This window comes from Branchiostoma floridae, chromosome 11 (genome assembly GCF_000003815.2).
Source record: "Branchiostoma floridae strain S238N-H82 chromosome 11, Bfl_VNyyK, whole genome shotgun sequence".
Classification (NCBI taxonomy): Eukaryota; Metazoa; Chordata; class Leptocardii; order Amphioxiformes; family Branchiostomatidae; genus Branchiostoma; species Branchiostoma floridae.
In genome coordinates, this window is record NC_049989.1 from 2812520 (window position 1) to 2830778 (window position 18259).

The following is an 18259-nucleotide window of genomic DNA, read 5'->3' on the forward strand; positions in this document are numbered from 1 at the left end:
AATATCTCCTATGCATGTACTTCTAAGTGGTAGGTTTAGACAGTGTCTTACTTGGGCAACACATGTGCAAGGGTGCGGGATAGTCAGGGTCTCCCTGATATTATATTTTCTTTGCAATTTAGACTATATCAAAGATTTTCTATACATGTACAGTACTTCTAAATGGTAGGTTTAGACAGTGTGTCTTACTTGGGTGACACATGTGCGAGGGTACAGGATAGTCAGGGTCTCCCTGGTATTATATTTTCTTTGCAATTTAGACTATATCAAAGATTTTCTATACATGTACAGTACTTCTAAATGGTAGGTTTAGACAGTGTGTCTTACTTGGGTGACACATGTGCGAGGGTACGGGATAGTCAGGGTCTCCCTGGTACCCTGTAGCATCCCTACACCAGGCGTGGAAGGCGAAGGTGAACAGGTCCTCCAGCTTGTCTGGCACTGTGATGGCGGCGGACAGGCGCTTGTGCCACTCCTGACACTGCTCATTGGTTGGGAAGGAGCACCTGTAGGTAAAAAATACAATTATAATCTTTCATTCACATGAGAAAAGATGTTTCTGTCTCCAGCTTTAAAGTTTTTTCTGCCCCACTTATTGTTTGGCAGTTCATGATGTACATTTAAGTGAGTAAATCTGTTGCTTTAATAATATGAAAGCACATTTTCATCTATTTCATGTAATTAAGTTGAGATTTTTGGGACGGAAAGGGCTAAATTTTTATGTCTCAACAAGCAAATTTCCATCCTAGGATGGAGGGACGGGTCCTGGAGACAGCCCTGAGTCCCATAGCCCTTTTGATGCCATAGGGAAAGTGGGTTATCAATACACTGGGTCTTGGGTATGGTATGATTGTAAGGCAAAGCCATTCCTTTTTCTGCTGTCTTTTTTTTTTACCTCCCCAACCGAAGCAAGGTAATCATCTTCACACTTGGGTGGAGTGAGGAAAGCTATGAAAAGCAGCCTGCAGGCCAATTTGAGCTTCTCATGAATAAATAAATTTTAAGGTTCAAACAAGCAAGACCAGTGCCTTTTCCGAGGACAAAAACATTTAGCTAGGGATGCCATGAATAGTCCTGTGAACTACTCAATCAAGTCCACTAGCATAGCAACTTGGCCATTCAATACAAATAACTTTTTATAACTACATGTATAAAGTCTTTATCATACATCAATCAAATTCAGCAAAATCCTGGCAGTCTATGGTTTTAGGGAGACCACTGTATGCCTTTTTACCTATTGCAACCATCCACTTTCTTACCAAAGACATTTTGAACCAAATGGAAGACTCTGCTAATAATATAACAGACAGATTCTTATAGTTATATGTCATTGTGAATGCAGAACACATGTAGCTGCTACCTCTCCAAAGAGATCGCAACCTTTTCACACACTTTTCGGAAGGGGAAGTGCACTTTTGCTAACACAATTTGATTGGATTTGCCTGCTTCAATATGATAAATTCTCTTCGCATTCACCAGCTACCTCATCATGGGAAATTTCAAACCCCTACTCACATCTGGGGAAGAGGAAGTACCCTTTGTAATACAATAAATTGATTAGATTTGCCATGTTACACTTGATCATTGGCTGTTCAACTGCACCAGACAAGTAGACCTACTACTGGTGGCTGTTTTCATTTGCAACCAACATGGGACATTTGTTAATTTGATACTTTTTCCCCAAAGTGGAGACCAATATTGCAAAAAAATGTGTTATTACTGTAAAGGGAATTCAGCAACTAATCAATGAAAGTAATAACTTAAAAGTATAGACCAGAGGCTTGTTTATACAGATACAATGATTTTATCTGAAAATCTTGCCATATGCATTTGGCAGTTTGATAACACATACCAAACTTCTTCCTCTTTCAAAGAGTAGAATGCCCAGATGTTCTGCCCATATGTTCAGATCAAACAGCTTTAGGAAGTGCTTTGTCACAAACAAATGTCCGAGATGTAAAGATATCCATTTCCAGTGAAATCACAAACCGTATTGTTAATACCACATAAAAGGTTTTGCCACCTTCAAATCAGTGTTTTAACGATCACGATACACAATACTGTTAGGACCATCTCCTAACCAGTCACATGACCTGACTGTTTTTGAAGACACTATATCCTTGTGTTTAACCTTTTGACTGACTTCGAGGACACTATCCTTGAGATTGTTGACGAATGTGTTAAACTTAAATATGTTGAGTGTAGCTGCAACTATGTAGACTAAGGACGCTGAACCCTTAATACACTCAGATAACAGAGTCTGAAACTAATGTGCTTTTCCTTCAACCTCCCTCAACCAAGGACAGAAAGATATTGCCTTGTGAGGAATGAACTTGAAAAAAAATCAAGCTAATAAGGTCAGGTCGGCATACAATTATTCTTCGTGATCATTCAATCAAATGAAATGAATAGATTAGATAAAGGGTATAAAAAGTAAGATACCAACAGCAGTCAGTCATAGTCACAGTTTTTAATTATTAAATTTTACACGGTGGCTTCAATTCACAATTTTAAGAAACAATCAAAAGTGAAGGTAAATGAAATGCCATTGCTAAGAGTAAGAGCTATACCTTACCTAAAGGAACGGACATCCTTGCAGCAGACATACAGCTGAAAGAGGTCCCGTATCTCCACACTCTCTATCAGCATCAAGGGCACCTGTATGTACATGAAGGACAAGATTCTAAACAAACGTTTGTCTCATTTGGTACAAATCTATACATTGCATGGTAGGTCCAACTCATTTACATAATGTGCTGTCATCATACTATTGGTAAGATGCAGATTGGATAGGTATCAATAACACAATATCTTTTATTTCTAATCCAGACCTGTATGTTGTAAATTCAAGTAGTCAATATCGATATCCAAGACATCTGTCAACCTTACAGTGCCATCCTAATTAGTTAACCTGGGCTCCCATACTCTCCCCTAACCAACTACATACTTACTTACTTTACTTTGGTCGAGCTCCCGTTCGAGCCAAGCTTGAAAGCTGTCTCCACCCTATCTTTCATCAACCAACTAGTCTAAAGGCGATGAGATCTATTTGGCTTGGTAATGGCGCCACATACTGAGCTTCACGCATAAGCTAACAAGGATGCTAATCGTAACCTACGTTAACGAAGGAGTCCTTGAAGCGCAGGAGGAGACGGAAGTTGGAGATGGCGATGATCCCGTCAGACGTGCGCCCCAGGTACTCCACGCTCTCTCCGCTCAGCTCGGGAAACGGCACCTGCAGGGTTCCGTCCTCGCTGTGCAGACTCTTCTTGGGGAACAGCTCACTGGCCTGGACATGCACCAGGCTCATCTGTTCCTCATCAGCCTGGGGGGATAGAGAGTGGATTCAGTTAGTCTCAGACCTTCCCTAAAGATACTTATCCTCTGTGCAGACTCTTCTTGGGGAACAGCTCGCTGGCCTGGACATGCACCAGGCTCATCTGTTCCTCATCAGCCTAGGGGGATAGAGAGTGGATTCAGTTAGTCTCAGACCTTCCCTAAAGATACTTATCCTCGCTGTGCAGACTCTTCTTGGGGAACAGCTCGCTGGCCTGGACATGCACCAGGCTCATCTGTTGAGAGTGCATTCTGTTGGTCTCAGACCGTTCCCTTATGGTCTCATTCATATATTGCTCCAAGTGGGTACCCTAAAAAAGTCCAAGTCAAAAAACTGACCGGCTACATGGATGAATGTTTTAAGTGGTAAGAAATCCCCTTTCAGCCAGACCCCTTGATCTCAAAAGTTAGATTGGTAAAAGTTTGTATACTGAAGAAATTAGCAGTTAATGTTTGGCAACTCCATGCAATGTCGGAGGTACACAGTCCTAGGTTCTGAGTGGTGCAGTTGTACACGTATAGCAAAAAAGTGCCTTTTGCGAGGAGAGACAAACACACCACTGCTGTACCTGAATAGATTTATAGTAATTTTTGTTACTTAGTCTGAGAGCTTTCCCTGAAAATACTTATTAGGTACATTATCATACGTATAGTTGCCAGGATACCAGACCCCAGCCGTAGATATTTTTGAGATCGGGCTGGGGTCTGGTATCCAGGCTATGCATATATGGGCCCATGTACTAGATTCTGGTACAGTACTGTGAAAATCAATTAGGTACAGGCCTAAAATACCAATCAATATACCAGTACAGTACCTGAATAGATTTATAGCACACTAACAGCATTTGATTTATAATGTAGAATGCAGTGACTGATGATGATATGACTTATTTTGTTACTGAAAACACATTCCAACCACCAAAAATTTAGCATGTCTACTTTATTGTCTAGTATTACTATTAGATGAAAACATTGTTAAAAATCAGCACCATTCTTGAGTTGAGATTCGTTAGAAAGCATGGGTTCTCTGAGTAGGACACCTAAAGTCTGTATAACATCCTGTTGACTGTTTATTCATGTGTTTTTCTTTATTGAAGACCACTGGTAACTTTGTCAAATTGTTCAGGTACAGGTATGGGCCTATTGTAATGTTTAGGTATGCAGTACTAGAAAAAGTCAAGAAGCTTAAGATTACCATGCCTAAAAAAGTTCTTGTTGTGTTGACTGAAAGTTTTGTACACCTTTAACACTGTAGTTTTCCAGATGGCCTTGACATCTTAAATCCATCTCCAAACTCTTGGCAGTAATTTACGATAATTTATAAGCCTGTTTACATATACTTTGCAGGTGTGGATGGCTGTAATATTTTAGAGCATTTTAACACTTTTCCCAACAAGTTAAACAAAGCTGGGAAATTTGTATGCTATCGCAGTTAAAATCTATCCTTGAACTGACAAAAAAGTAGGTCATCAGACTTTACTTTCAAAGTTTCAAAAGTCCTACATGGAACACAATGACACAGTGAATGTGGCCACTTGTAAGGCGGCAAACAATACGGTGCCCTTCAACTTTTCACATCACAATAGGTTGTTTGCCAGCTCAAGTTTTATCTTACATTGTCCCCATTCTTCCCTCCCCTATACATTTGCATGGGTCATGAGTCCTTATTTTCAGTCACACACCCGCCCCACTTCTACACAACAATGTGCACACTGTTGTAACAAGGACACTCAGGGCTCGAAATACCACCTGCATATGTAGGTTAGTCCTGGTAAAATTGGAGCTGTGCAGGTATTTTGGTGTCTACCTGCATCTAACCTACACTGCTTCATGTACTGGGTTTTATACATAAATGTCATATGATGTAGGTGTATGTGGATTGTTATTAGCTGCATTGACTGTTACCAACTATAAATTATGAAAGAAAAAAACTAGCAATGGTTCCTGAACAATGTAGTATGATCCATACTTCCTAAATTCAGAGTGGTGCACGTAAAATTTGTCTGGTGCAGGTAAATTTTCAATGTTACCTGCACCAGTGCAGGTATACAGAAAAAAGTATTTCAAGCCCTGACACTGGTCTTGTCTGGCACTGGTGGCACTGTGCCCAGTCACAAGACAAAACTGGACTGGCTCATTGCCAACTCTGTGTGAGTAGCTGCAATGTGGGACAGGTCAAAAGTGCAGCAGACTGCCTGTGACAGGTTCCTCCCTCTGTAAACTGTGTGTTGGGACATGTTTGGGAGGACTTCCACCCCAGCATGTTTTGCACAAGGCACATGATGTTGAAAGTGAAACACATGTTGGCAATGGCAAGCAAAGTCCAAGTTGAAACACAAACACATAACAACTGGCATACAAGAGACTACAGCAAAGTATTTCGTACCGGGAGCAAGAATTCTACAGCAGAAATTTCTCATGATCTATTTGAGTCAGACATGGTTTGAAAACTTTTTTCTTGCATACAGTTCATAGGTACATGTGGGTTGACCTGTAAATACTTTCTCTGTTGGACACAGACATTTTGGCAGCTTTACATAGATATCATTGCCTCACAGCATCTGAGCATGAAAATTTAGACCCCATTCACACTAGGTTTTTACAATCTGGGTGAATCCTGGAGCGCAAAGTCTGTAGCCTGGATACCGGACCCCAGCCTGATCTCAAAAATACATATAGATATGATAGCTATTTTTTTAGATCGGGCTAGGGTCTTTACTCTTAGCACTACACATGCACCAAGCTGTGCACTGCTTGTCTAAATGCTGCAACATTCAAGAATAAAGGGCCTTAATTTCATTCAAGGTTCTAATACTGTGCACACCAACGAACAAACTTTTAAGTTAAAAACAAATGAACTCACCATGATGAGGCTGGTATGAGCAACTCCTGCCACGGTAGGCACAGGTGCTTCCGCTTCCTTTCCTCTTTGTTTCTCTCCTTCACTCAGTGGTTCTCTCTCTGCAATCTATCAACAGTTCACCTGTAAAACAAGTGTCATACTTCTTAGAACCACAATGGCTTGAGGGTGGAAAATGTGCTACAAGCATTTGGAGACCTTTGACACCAATTAAAACATATACAAAGCATAATATGCACCATAACTTGCTGACCTAAAAACCAAATATTCCCCCCAGGGAATCATACATATTGAGAGCTAACCACAACTACTAGTAGTTAATAATGGGTCCAAATCAATTGATACGTCAAGTCTATCCCTGTTGAAACAATGAAAGAGCCTCTTCAAGTAAAATTTGACTAAAAGTCCTCTCACATGAGGACAAGTTTTAAGTTTTACCTCCCCCTGAAAAAAATATGATTATTAAAAAATTAAATGTTATTTACAGGGGCAACTCAAATTAAAATACATATACACACACAGACAGGACAAAATGTGTACCTTGTGATATGACGGCCAATTGCCAAGACTGTTGCATTCCACAACTTTGTTGACAAGTAACATGTACACACCAATATTCAGCAACTATATTCTATGTCATGTACTTTGAGTTTGATATTTTCTCATGAATGAGATCATATGTTTAGTTAGGAGTGACGTTTGGAACTACAGCAAATATTTTTGCCACAGTCAACAACCAATAGGCTCCTACTTCATCTACAAGTATGGACTTGTAAACAAACATGTTGTATTGGTTATGGTTGGTTATTGGTTATTGGCCATGAAAGCAATGACTATTCTATAATCTTATCTACAGGGCCTGAAATACCACCTGCATATGCAGGTTAGTGCAGGTAAAACTGGAGCTGTGCACGTATTCCTGGTGACTACCTGCACTGGTCTGTGTCACTAGGTTTTATACATAAATTTCCTTTGGTTTAGATGTATAGGGATTGTTATTAGCTGCATTGACTGTTACCACCTATTATGTATAAAAGGGAAAAAATAGCAATGGTTCCTAAACAATTTTAGTATGATTTATACTAAACTCAGAGTGGTGCAGGTAAAATTTGTCTGGTGCAGGTAATTTACAATGTTACCTGCACGAGCGCAGGTATGCAGAAAAAAGTATTTCGAGCCCTGTATCTATAAATCAAGATCTATCTGACAGTGTATAGAAAAGGAAAGCACTGCATATTCACCATTTAGTGTTTAAATTGCATGGCAGCAAATTGTAACTTTGCTAGACCAACATTACCCAAACTGCCTAATCCTTGAAAACACAAGTCACATGTATGACCCAAAAATCATGTCAATTGATAAGGCAAGGAAGCTAACCATTGTCATCTTTTCATTGTTTAGCCAAGTAGAATTGATATCTTGATTGTTGTACGTAGACATCTCTATCATTCATTAGCTGGGGTATGGTAATGACGATGAACTTCTAAGCAGTCAAAAACAATAGCACTTTCAGCATTTGCTCTGATATATTCAATTTTGATTTCAGATTTTTGTCAGAGCAGGTTTTCCTTGCATTCAGTAGGTTGTGAGTTCGATCCCCGGCCGAGTCATACCAAAGACTTTAAAAATGGTACATGCTGCTTTCTCTGCTTTCGTTGCAGCATTCGATAAAGAGTATGGAAGTTGAACACACACCACTAACAGTGGACTAGCCCCTTGCTGTAGTGATAGCACAAAAGTTGTGTGGCCCAGGACTACTGAAACAGATGGGCGCTGACCTATGTGCCATCAGGCACTGGAAGGACTTTGCCTTATTGAGGTTTTTCTATTGTTACATCAAACGTCAGTCAGAATTCTACTTCCTACCACACTTCAGCACTTTTCTGACCTTCTCAATGCCCGGCTTAATGTTTCCTGGCAGGCATAGCATGATAAATTTTCTGTCTCTAGCCAAGGAAATGAAAAGGTCCCAATCTCACCTTTGCTCCTTAAGTGATTCAAGGTATCATTCATCTACCTGTCTTAGACCCTGTTCACATGAGAAAATTGCAAGTGAGTTAAACAAGGAATCCGATTGAAATTTTCTATCGGATTAAAAAAAATGTGTTCACATGAGTTTTATACAATCGGATTAAACTCAAACTTGCGACCGCGACCACACAATCGGATTAAACTCTTTACCGCAGCACGCGTCGTGTTTCCAACGACCACCGCGGGCACGCGTAGTTTCTCCAAATTGTTGCCAGACTGCCTCATAATTTTTGAAGGATGTAGCGACATCGATATTGATTATAACTGTTGAGAAATCGGCCGGCTTTGGTCAGATTTTGACACGTCGACGGTCCGCAACACACACTGACGAAAGTGGCGGCTTCTAGGTCATACGGGGTCATTGGGATAGTCTATTAAATTGGGGGTGGAAATGTTACGCGCGGTGTAATTATACTACACATTTAACTATATAAAATATATCCGTTGCAGAAGTTGCATAAATAGGGGAAACTACTACCAAAACATTTGACTTTATCACGTATTTATCTGAAATAAAAGTCTGTGTTTCGTTTAAAAAAACTGCTCGCCCATGCTTGCATGCAGTGAAGTGACCCAAGCTCGAAAATCCTGTTTGGACACGCTTCCGACTGTTTTTCTCGTAGAATATTTGCCTTTTTAGTGGTGTTGGGACATTGCCTCCAACAATAGAAGAGAAACAAAACCACACGTTATTTTCATGGGCTATATTGCCAAAATGAACCAGTCAGTCTTCTGCCGCACTGCCGTGATTTTCGGCAAGAACCGGTGCACATGTTCCGGCAAATCTTGCGGCGTCCGGTTGTTAACCATAGCGGTAAGATGCAAACTTGCCCATAAACTTCTTTTCTATTGAATTCCGTGTATGATACTTTTTTGTCATGTTGTAGGTATGGTTGTATGTCTAATGTCCACTGTACCTGTATGTATGACGTCAAAACCATGAAACAAGCCCGAATCCAATCCAATTGTGTTCAGATGGGCGATTCTGGTCAATCGGATTGCGCGGCAATCGGATTGCGCGTGCCGAATCCACCTCCCGAGGTGGATTGCAATCCAAGTCAATCCAATCCAAAATGGGCAATCCAATCGGATTAGTTCTGTTCACATGGCTTTGGATTGGTCACTTTAATCGGATTCCTCGTTTAACTCACTTGCTTTTTTCCCATGTGAACGGGGTCTTAAGCCACAGACTTCAAGCCTTGGTACAAGACCTGAATCAGTAACTGAGTTTAAGTAGAAAACGTGCATGTGGTGCAATAGGATTGACTATACTCAGCCATGCCCTGCGGAAGCAAGGAACACGTCTGGCATTACAACAAGGGAGAGGAGATTGCATCCACTGATTAACCTAACATCCCATGCTGAGGTATACTTGAGTGGACTTCAAATATTCCCTGCAGGCGTCAAACCCATTAGCCGTGCTTATGACTTTGAGGCCACTGACACCCCCTTTTCCACTAGAGATTGCCACTGCTGAGGAACCAAACATTTGACAAATTTCACACTAATTGAGAGCTTAAAATACAGGGAAAGCTCCTTTTTTTTTTACCCTTCTGCCACAAAATATTAGTCCAGGGCACAAACTACTTTATTCTGTCTACTTTCGAAAGTTACCTGCACCAGAGAAATGTTTCCTGCACCATTCAAACAAAAGTGGATAAAGCAACCTTTTGAACATACTGTACTTAGTAATGACTGCCAGTCTGTTTTGATGGATCCCATCAAGTAAGGAGCATTCAAATGCCACAGTATGTGTAGGAATTACAAGGACAAGTCTCAAAGGTTGGTGCAGGTTAGGTGCAGGTTAGGTGCAGGCAGCCATCAGAAACACCTGCACTGTCCAACTTTTAACTGCACTAACCTGCATATGCAGGACCTGGTGGTATTTCAAGCCCCAAGTTGCTGTGCAAAATAATAAATTTTCAGTAACATGCACTCATGTTGGTGTAAATTGGCAAGAAGTCATTCTCCTCCTATCATAGACATGAATCAATCATCATAATTCATACATCCATGATCCAGTGCTAGGAGTAGAACAACTAGGTGAATATTTCTAGAAGAAGAATGATAATAGAAAAGAAGCAGAAAGAAAGAAAAGGAAATGCCACAAGAATGTGCCCTTATGGAATATCAACGTTACTGATGAAACTCTGTGAATCAGTCTTGCAAACATGAACACTCCTGTCACTAGTATTAAAACAGTTCAGTTCAGTTAATGACATACAAATGTACTAGTGAACGCTTGTTGGTAATAAGTTGTCAAGATAATACGGGATACGATAATATAGCCCAAGATGTAATCATCACGAAGAAAGGAGCTTTGGGATACCGAACGTCTATTGTAGGTAAGTGTGACTCCTCAACCTACTCGTACATGCATAGTCTAACATGAACACAGAACAATATTCTTCAAATAAAGGCACATGTACACAAATGTGCTGGCAGAAATCAATGCCAACAGTAGACAATTGCACACATCATGGCACAATTGAATTTCCAACAATCGAATCCCAATTATTTTTGCATCTACTAACAAGGCTATCAAATTATTATCAGTGGTAGTATTAAGTCAAATTGTTACAGAAAATGTACTCAAATAACATATATATGTACTTTATAATATACAGCATCTATAAACTGGAAAGCAAGTGTCTAAACTCAATCAAAATTAAAGTGTATCAAGTTTAATCAGTCCACTGATACATTAAAATGCTATAGCCTGATCCACAATCTTAACCACAAGAATATAGCTATTACAAAACAGATTAAAGCTGTAAAATGCTGCATAAAGGCTGTAAATAGGTCAGAGCAAATAATCAGAGTCAATAAAGTTTCCCCAGCGAACACGACCCATTTTACATGTATAGATTTGAAATTGATCTATTGTGTAACTCTTTAGCCTGGGTGCCATCTTGTGTAGTAACCACTGGCTCAATCGTTTTGCGTGCCAATCTGTGGTTAGCAAGCAAAAAAATTGAGCCAGTGGTTACTACAGTAGATGGCACCCAGGCTGAAAACTCTTTCAAGCAAAGCTAATGCACATCAAGATATACATAAAAGACATGTTATGTCAATTGCCACCAAAAAAAAAAGAACACGCTAGGATCAATCTTGGCCATGATAATTTACACTACAGTACAGCATTTATCTGTGCAAGAACAAAGGTTATTCTGATAATATATAAACGTTTCACATAATCCCATACATGCATATGACCTTTGTACACAGGACAAAGTCAAAAGGTACCTGAGACCGCTGCATTACATGCAGTTTGGCACTGGAATATTCCAAGAAGAAGGGAAAAATCCTACCACGCCATGCATGCATGTTGCTCGTGCAGGGCTAGCTAGGTCACGCCTACCTGACAGTAGGGGTGAAACGTGCCCTGCATGTTAATGAGGCTGAGCTTGTAGACGTGGCTAACCTTGTACTAGATATGGTGTGGAGGGGGCGTGGCACTGGAGGGTACAGGGGCTCACTGTGGTGTAAAAAAAAAACAACGTACACGCCCCCTTTCCTCAATACATGTACCAGCATTTTTCTTACTTTTAGTCCATGACTACCCACATTGACTTTGCATTTCAAAATGCATAATGTTCTACGTTTCAGCAACAACTCACATACTAGGTTAGATTGTTTCTATTCACTAGTTTTCTAGACAAAGTTTGAATTTCAAAATCACCAAATATGATTTAAAATAGCCATAAAACTATCACCACAAAGACCTTTGAATAAAATCTATGGCTTGCCCTCCAAACAAGGATTGTTGACCTTGTGCTTCAAAGGGTAATGCCCTTGCCTCCAATGATTCTAATTTCATGCTCAAGGGAAGGAAGGATAGTGGGAGGGGCTGTTGGAAACCTGGAAAAAATTACATCCCAGAATATCTGAATGAACAAGGTTAACCATATCTACTTACTGCACTTTGATAGAACAACAGAATGGCAAGAATAGTAGACCTAGAAAAAAATTTTCTGCCAACATTCCTAACAGCTAAAATGTGCCTATGAGTCTATAGTATGACATTGAGACCTCTTCTTCTGTATTTCACCGCAAACATCAGTGAAAGAAGTGCCAGAGAAAATATACGAATACATACCCTGTGTAAGTTTGAATCCCATACTAGACAGTACAGCATACCGGGGAATACAGATTCACCCTGCAGGGGCACCCAATCTCAGGTAAATTGGACAGCAGAAATATTGCAGGTGTGAAATGTCATTGCCCAGGGCTTATTACAAAGGCATGCCCTGCCAGCATGGCCACTGCTGCAACATTATTCCTCTGCTAAAGTACTCGTGGGTGAAATGATAAAACAGTGCAGCTCAGCCATGTTTTAGGCAATACTTCTATAGAAAAGTGTCTAAACACATATATAACTTTTTGGCCACAATATTACATAAATTAGAGCAATTAGAGCAACATTTTAACAAAAAAAGAGCAACATATACTGATATAGGCCGGGAATACCATTTTGATAGACCCATCCTTGGTGACACGTGTTACTGACAACAAACACCATCTAGAGCATGCATATAGCCATTAATCAATACTAATATGTGCAAGCTTTAAGCAAAAATACCAACAAGAGACATGATGGCTTACTCAGCTTCAAGGTTACAAACTAGAGGGAATGGATCACATATGTCACAACAGTTCAACTTCAAGTCTTAAATTGGAACAAGTTCAATGACTGGTGAGTAACATAGACATTAGAAAAATTGGCCACTACCCCTCAGCCAATCATAGCCCAAGTTCAATTATTTACTCTGTTTATATCCCCATAGTACAGAAAAGTATAGTTTTATTTAAAAACCTGTGGTACTATGAAATCATAAAATAATGCAAATAATAGGGCCACATTTTCTTTTAGTAGAGCACTTTTTCCTAGTACAACCCTTTTTTAACAACAATTTTCGTAGTATAACACTTTTTCTACACAACTTGAACCAACTATGTATCAAAATTAAGCTATTTTTATGGTGGCTTTATTTCTGTGTAGGTGAGGAAAGGAGTCTGGTGTTTCACTTTCAATTTGCTATTGAGACAATTCTATAGTACAGTTGTAATCACTCTAGAAACTACAGCAAAAATGGAGAAATTTCCAAGTAAAATACTTACTAACTTACAGACCATTTTCAACAATAAGCAAAGATGATTCAAAATTAATACATGCTGTAACTTCTACCTTCTATACTTGTGTATTGGACTTCTAATCTTCTAAAAAATCTACATGACTTATTCATTGTACACAACCTGCCAGTGCCAGCCAATACCAACTTGTACCACAAGAGTACATGAAACTGTACACACTTTGTACCCACTGTGACCAATTTACAGAATAATTTGTTAAGACTTAAGTCACATTCACACAACAAAGAGCAGATTAACTGATACTGATAGTACCAGGTGTTCATTTCTTGATTTGATTGACTCCAAAAAATCTTGACTTCAAACAAAGTTGCCCCATAGAAACACATACAGTATAGATGTTGACATTGTATATATACATGTCCCTTCTTTGTACATCTTGCGCCAAAGTATAACTATACTTGTAAGCTGGCTACATTAATTATGATGTTATGATGGCCATAATTTAATGTAACAATAGACCCTGGGTCAGAGACCCATATCAAAGTCTGAAACACATTCCATTGAACACTAGGCAAACAATAAAATAGGCGTAGGAGGAAAATAAACAAAACCAACCTGTTCGGGCTTGTGGGTGTTCTTTTTAAGGACACAATCCCTACATGTACATGCATGTAGCATTTTCTTGTGTTAATTATAGCCACTCGGCCAATCAGAGTCCTTCAATTACTGTGTTATCCACATAGTAACAAAAGTGTAGAAACTATGAAATGTGGTTCTATGAAATAATCACTTGCATAAAATAGGACCACACTTTTTTCATAGTAAAACACTTTTTCTGCACCACTGACTGTCTTACACTGTGCTAAATGCCTAGGAATGAGGCTTATGATAAAATCAACCTAGCTGATCAGCATGATCTGCATGACATGCAAATGTGTGCGTGGCTGGTTGGGCATAAATGCATTTGGTCACCTTGAGTTAACCATGGAGAGATAAGGCTTCAGAACACGCACTGGATCTTTCACCTATAGCTGTGGATAAGAAAACAGTTTACCACTCACCTAAATATACATGTACTTACATTTCCCGAGGCATCCATGCCCTTGAAACAAATCAAAGTATCTACGTGTTACTGGTCGTATTCAGTCTAGCATGCACAGAAAATTATATGTTCAAAGTAATTTAGGAGCAAAGTCTGAACTACACATTTCTATTTCATAACTCTGTATCACTTTGTATGGGACACACAAAAATCATGTGGTAAGATAGATGGTTCCAAGGGCACAGGTCAAGTTTTAAAGTCTCCGGCAGTGGCATCGACCTAGTTTCAGACCTTGGTATCATATTCCAGAGAATGTAAGCAATGGAAGGCTGCACTGATACATGTGTGTGTATTTAGGTGATAGGAGTTACATTTTTCCTTGACTTCAGATGAGGCAGATCACAAGAAATACTTTTCTGTCATGGAACTTCAGTGGAAGTGACTTTGATTGTAATCTTTTACTGTATGCAGATGTGACCTTCAGTGCCTCTTTGTGACAAGCTACAACGTCATACAAGGCAAATTACAATGTAGGTAATTGCTCTAAAAGCTCGCCTTGTCTGGTTTAACCTTCATCCTACTGCCTAATCTTGTGACCAAAACAAAGCTGGTGCCAAAATGGCCAAAGGCTACTTCTGAAGGGAGAAGGTCAATTTCATTCCAACTGTCCCTCTCCCGCCCTTGAGATTAAACTGCCAATTCAGAAATGTTCACAGTGGTTTTATGTTAGCAATTTTCCCGGTGTCTTCTCCATACCTTCCCATTTTTTCCCAACCACGAAAATAAATTCCCATATACTTAAACGCATTTGCAACTTATGAGGTAGATTTCAGCTACAGTAAATCAAACTTCGCTAGATGTCTGATTAAAGATAGCCAGTTGTACGAAAATAGGACAGCTTATAACAACAATGTGCTCTCTGCTTCCAAGACCTAGTTGGGAGATTAACAGTTGTAATACTTGAAACAGATAGATCTACTCAGGTTACAGGGAGAGGACCACACATTGATCACCGACCTGCATGCAGCTGTCATCTGAAAGTTGTCCTGTCCACAAAACCATGATGCTTGGATGGGCACTAAAATCAATAAAATTGGTAAAAGATATACAAATGCACTATTCAGTATTTTTCTTTTTCAGTCAAATTTCTAAACCCTTGCTGTTTTTGTTACGCATTGAACAGAGATCGTAAATGTACTTTTTGTCCCATCTTAGTATTTTTATCATTCTCTCATGTGTTTTTTTTTTTTAGCTGAGCGTGTTGGAAAAGAAAGACTATCTGATCAATGCATTCACCTGGCCAAATGAAGACTTGAAGTGGTCAACATTCTAAATAGCACCTGAGTAGGGAGCTAGATGATCTAACCATAGAGAAACATGTCTTCCCATAAAATTACAAACGCATCCCCCATGGGAAAATCCCTTGGATGGACAGGTAGGAACCAGGCATGACAGTTACTTCCTGTCAACCTTGGAATCCAGTGAATTTACATAAAACTAACAGTTGGCAGGTTGCCACACTTGATCTTCTGTAGGTGGTAATGGGAAACACCTGTATGTGTAACTTACTGTAACTCACATGATCACATCACTGGGAAAGTTCAGGTGTAAGGGAATTTCCCAACATCCTGATGATGTCATCTGTTTCAGTTTCACTCATTCCACTATCATAAATATGTATACAAGTTATATGTAGGCCTTGTCTATGCTTCCAATTATCCAATAGGGAGCAAAAATGTAAGAAACACAGAATCAACTCCACATGACATGAAGTACCTCATTCTAATGCCAGTCTGTCACATTATCCCTACATATGCACTGTATGATCTTAAACCAATAACTGATATAAACTTAAAATAAATGACAATACCATAATCATTTTCTTTATTGCTACATCCTGCTTGGATTTGATGTTGCCATGAACAAAATAGCTTTTCATATCAACCTATAATACCACGACTTAAGGAACGCATATCTCCTTCTAGAAAGTTCTGGGATATTTCAAGCATTCAAAATTGTAGGTTAGCAAAATTATGTAAATTGTGGCAAAAATGGACTCTAGCCAGCTGAGTACCTTCAAATTAGTTTGATACAATTATGTATTTCGTAACAAGGAAGATGACAGATTTTTGTCATAAGATTACTGATTAGCTACCTATTTCAGTGCATTAAGACTTAATAGCTGGTGACGTTTCTAACACAAGCACCTGTGAGATGGAAATTGTCACTTCATCCATCAGTCTATATCTCACCGTACTGCACATGGAAGTAATTTATGCGTTAGAGTCGGCATTTCAGTGGACGTTAGTCGGTCCCTTGAGTATTGTAGGTGCATGGTAAACTAAATGACGGGACAAGACCTGGATGTTTTTTCACTAGTAGAAGTTTTGAAATCTTAAAAACGGCGCACTGTTGTGATGATGCAACATTTGTTTTGGTCGCAAAAATGTTCGAATCGTGCTTGTAAACATAACAACTCCGAGCTCCGCTGGCGTACTTTTACAGCAACACACGCCGTAAATTGCATATTTTACCGATACTACGAACAGAAGAGCTAAACCTGTACTAGGTCTGATAAAAGGCCCTCCGATTATGTCTAGATCTGTCAAAGAGTGAGGAAAACAGATCAGCTGGACGAAGTATCAAATATTTTGCTCTAGGTCAAATTATTTTGACAACTTGCTTCACACGGAAGAATTAAAATCTCCCACCTTTTTTTTCCTCAGAAAACGCCTCAGATTGATGCGTCCTCGCGATAAGGGGTTGATGAAAGATTGGCCATCGTCTGGAGTCTCCAAAGGCTGCCCAAGCGCCAGATTTTTTGCAATTTTCGGCACTTCCCAGTCGAGAGAGTACAGAAAATGGCGGTCGTCTGGCAGGGGAGGGGACGGCAACAACTGATGATGTCATGAGTTCTGTCAGGTGATTTCCCGACATGCAACACTAATTACCTGTGGCGGGAAATTTGAACACGCGTTTTGCAGCCAAAGAGAGCTCCGATATCACTTGTACCTACGTAGTGTATGTAACCAAAGGTTGGCTAATTTAAACATAATTGATGCGGAATCCACGAACGTGCAACATTTCTAACTCCATGAGGGTCGGTGCACTCTCCGCCTTTAAAGAATCGAAAATAGTGTACGTGTAACGTTACTTGTAAAACTCGCTATCACGGTAAACTCCCTTCCTCAACAAACTCCCTTTCCCGGCACAATAGAACATAGCCAACGTTGAAAATCGCGGACCAACGCACCCCCCCCCCCCAAAAAAAAAAAACAGCCCCTTCCCGAAGACTGCAAGGGAGTCTAGGTGGGTGGAGAGGTGAGGGCCGAGCTACTGAAATGACAAGAGGGGCGAGTAGAACCAAGGAGCTTTTATGTTGATAAAAGTTCCTTGGTAGAACAGAAAGAAACAACATATACAATGTACAACTATCCTGACTCCCGGGAATCGAACCCGGCTCGTCACATCACAAACCTAGCAGCGCAACCGATCTGTGGGGCCGCTTGGCGCAATCGGCACGTTTGACTCAGGTCCAGAAGGTCCTGAGTTCGAACCCCGCCGTGTCACCGTCTTTCCTAATTCAATCAAGTGAAAAATGAGTATATACTATGCTACAAAGGTCTTCAGCAAGTTGAAGTTGGTAGCCTCAAAACGAAAAAAGAAGATTTGGCCAAAAGCCTGACTGAGGCATTTGGCACGGTCGGTCGGTGCTACTTGAACCCCCACTGTTACACTACATGTATTTCAATTCACCAGCATGGAACCAAACACCGGTAATCGTATCCGACGTTACTTTGTTTTCTAATTATCCCTGAAGCATAAATGGTCTAATCTATTATCATCTGTGTGGAACGTTGTTTGCTATCCGGAATTCTTCGTTCAGCGCGTTCTTG

The 18259-nt window shown here is 39.9% G+C and overlaps 1 protein-coding gene across 8 annotated transcripts in view; it reads right to left on the minus strand.

The window, feature by feature from the left end:
* The window catches only part of LOC118425471 (myotubularin-related protein 3-like), a 35060-nt gene extending 17781 nt beyond the window's left edge, over nucleotides 1-17279 (minus strand). The window contains exons 1-6 of one of the 8 annotated variants that reach the window (XM_035834312.1): nucleotides 17075-17278; nucleotides 6200-6319; nucleotides 3420-3455; nucleotides 3119-3289; nucleotides 2576-2658; nucleotides 328-506 (exon numbers count right to left, since the gene is read on the minus strand). In XM_035834312.1, the coding sequence (XP_035690205.1) occupies nucleotides 328-506; nucleotides 2576-2658; nucleotides 3119-3289; nucleotides 3420-3455; nucleotides 6200-6202 (472 nt within the window). In that variant the 5' untranslated portion in view covers nucleotides 6203-6319; nucleotides 17075-17278. Of the gene's footprint in view, nucleotides 1-189; nucleotides 233-327; nucleotides 507-2575; nucleotides 2659-3118; nucleotides 3326-3419; nucleotides 3456-6199; nucleotides 6320-6736; nucleotides 6756-11473; nucleotides 11493-15380; nucleotides 15402-17074 lie in introns of those variants that run through there. The other 7 variants (XM_035834314.1, XM_035834308.1, XM_035834310.1 and 4 more) reach the window with 7 other exon arrangements.
* Between the last annotated feature and the right edge of the window lie 980 nt (nucleotides 17280-18259).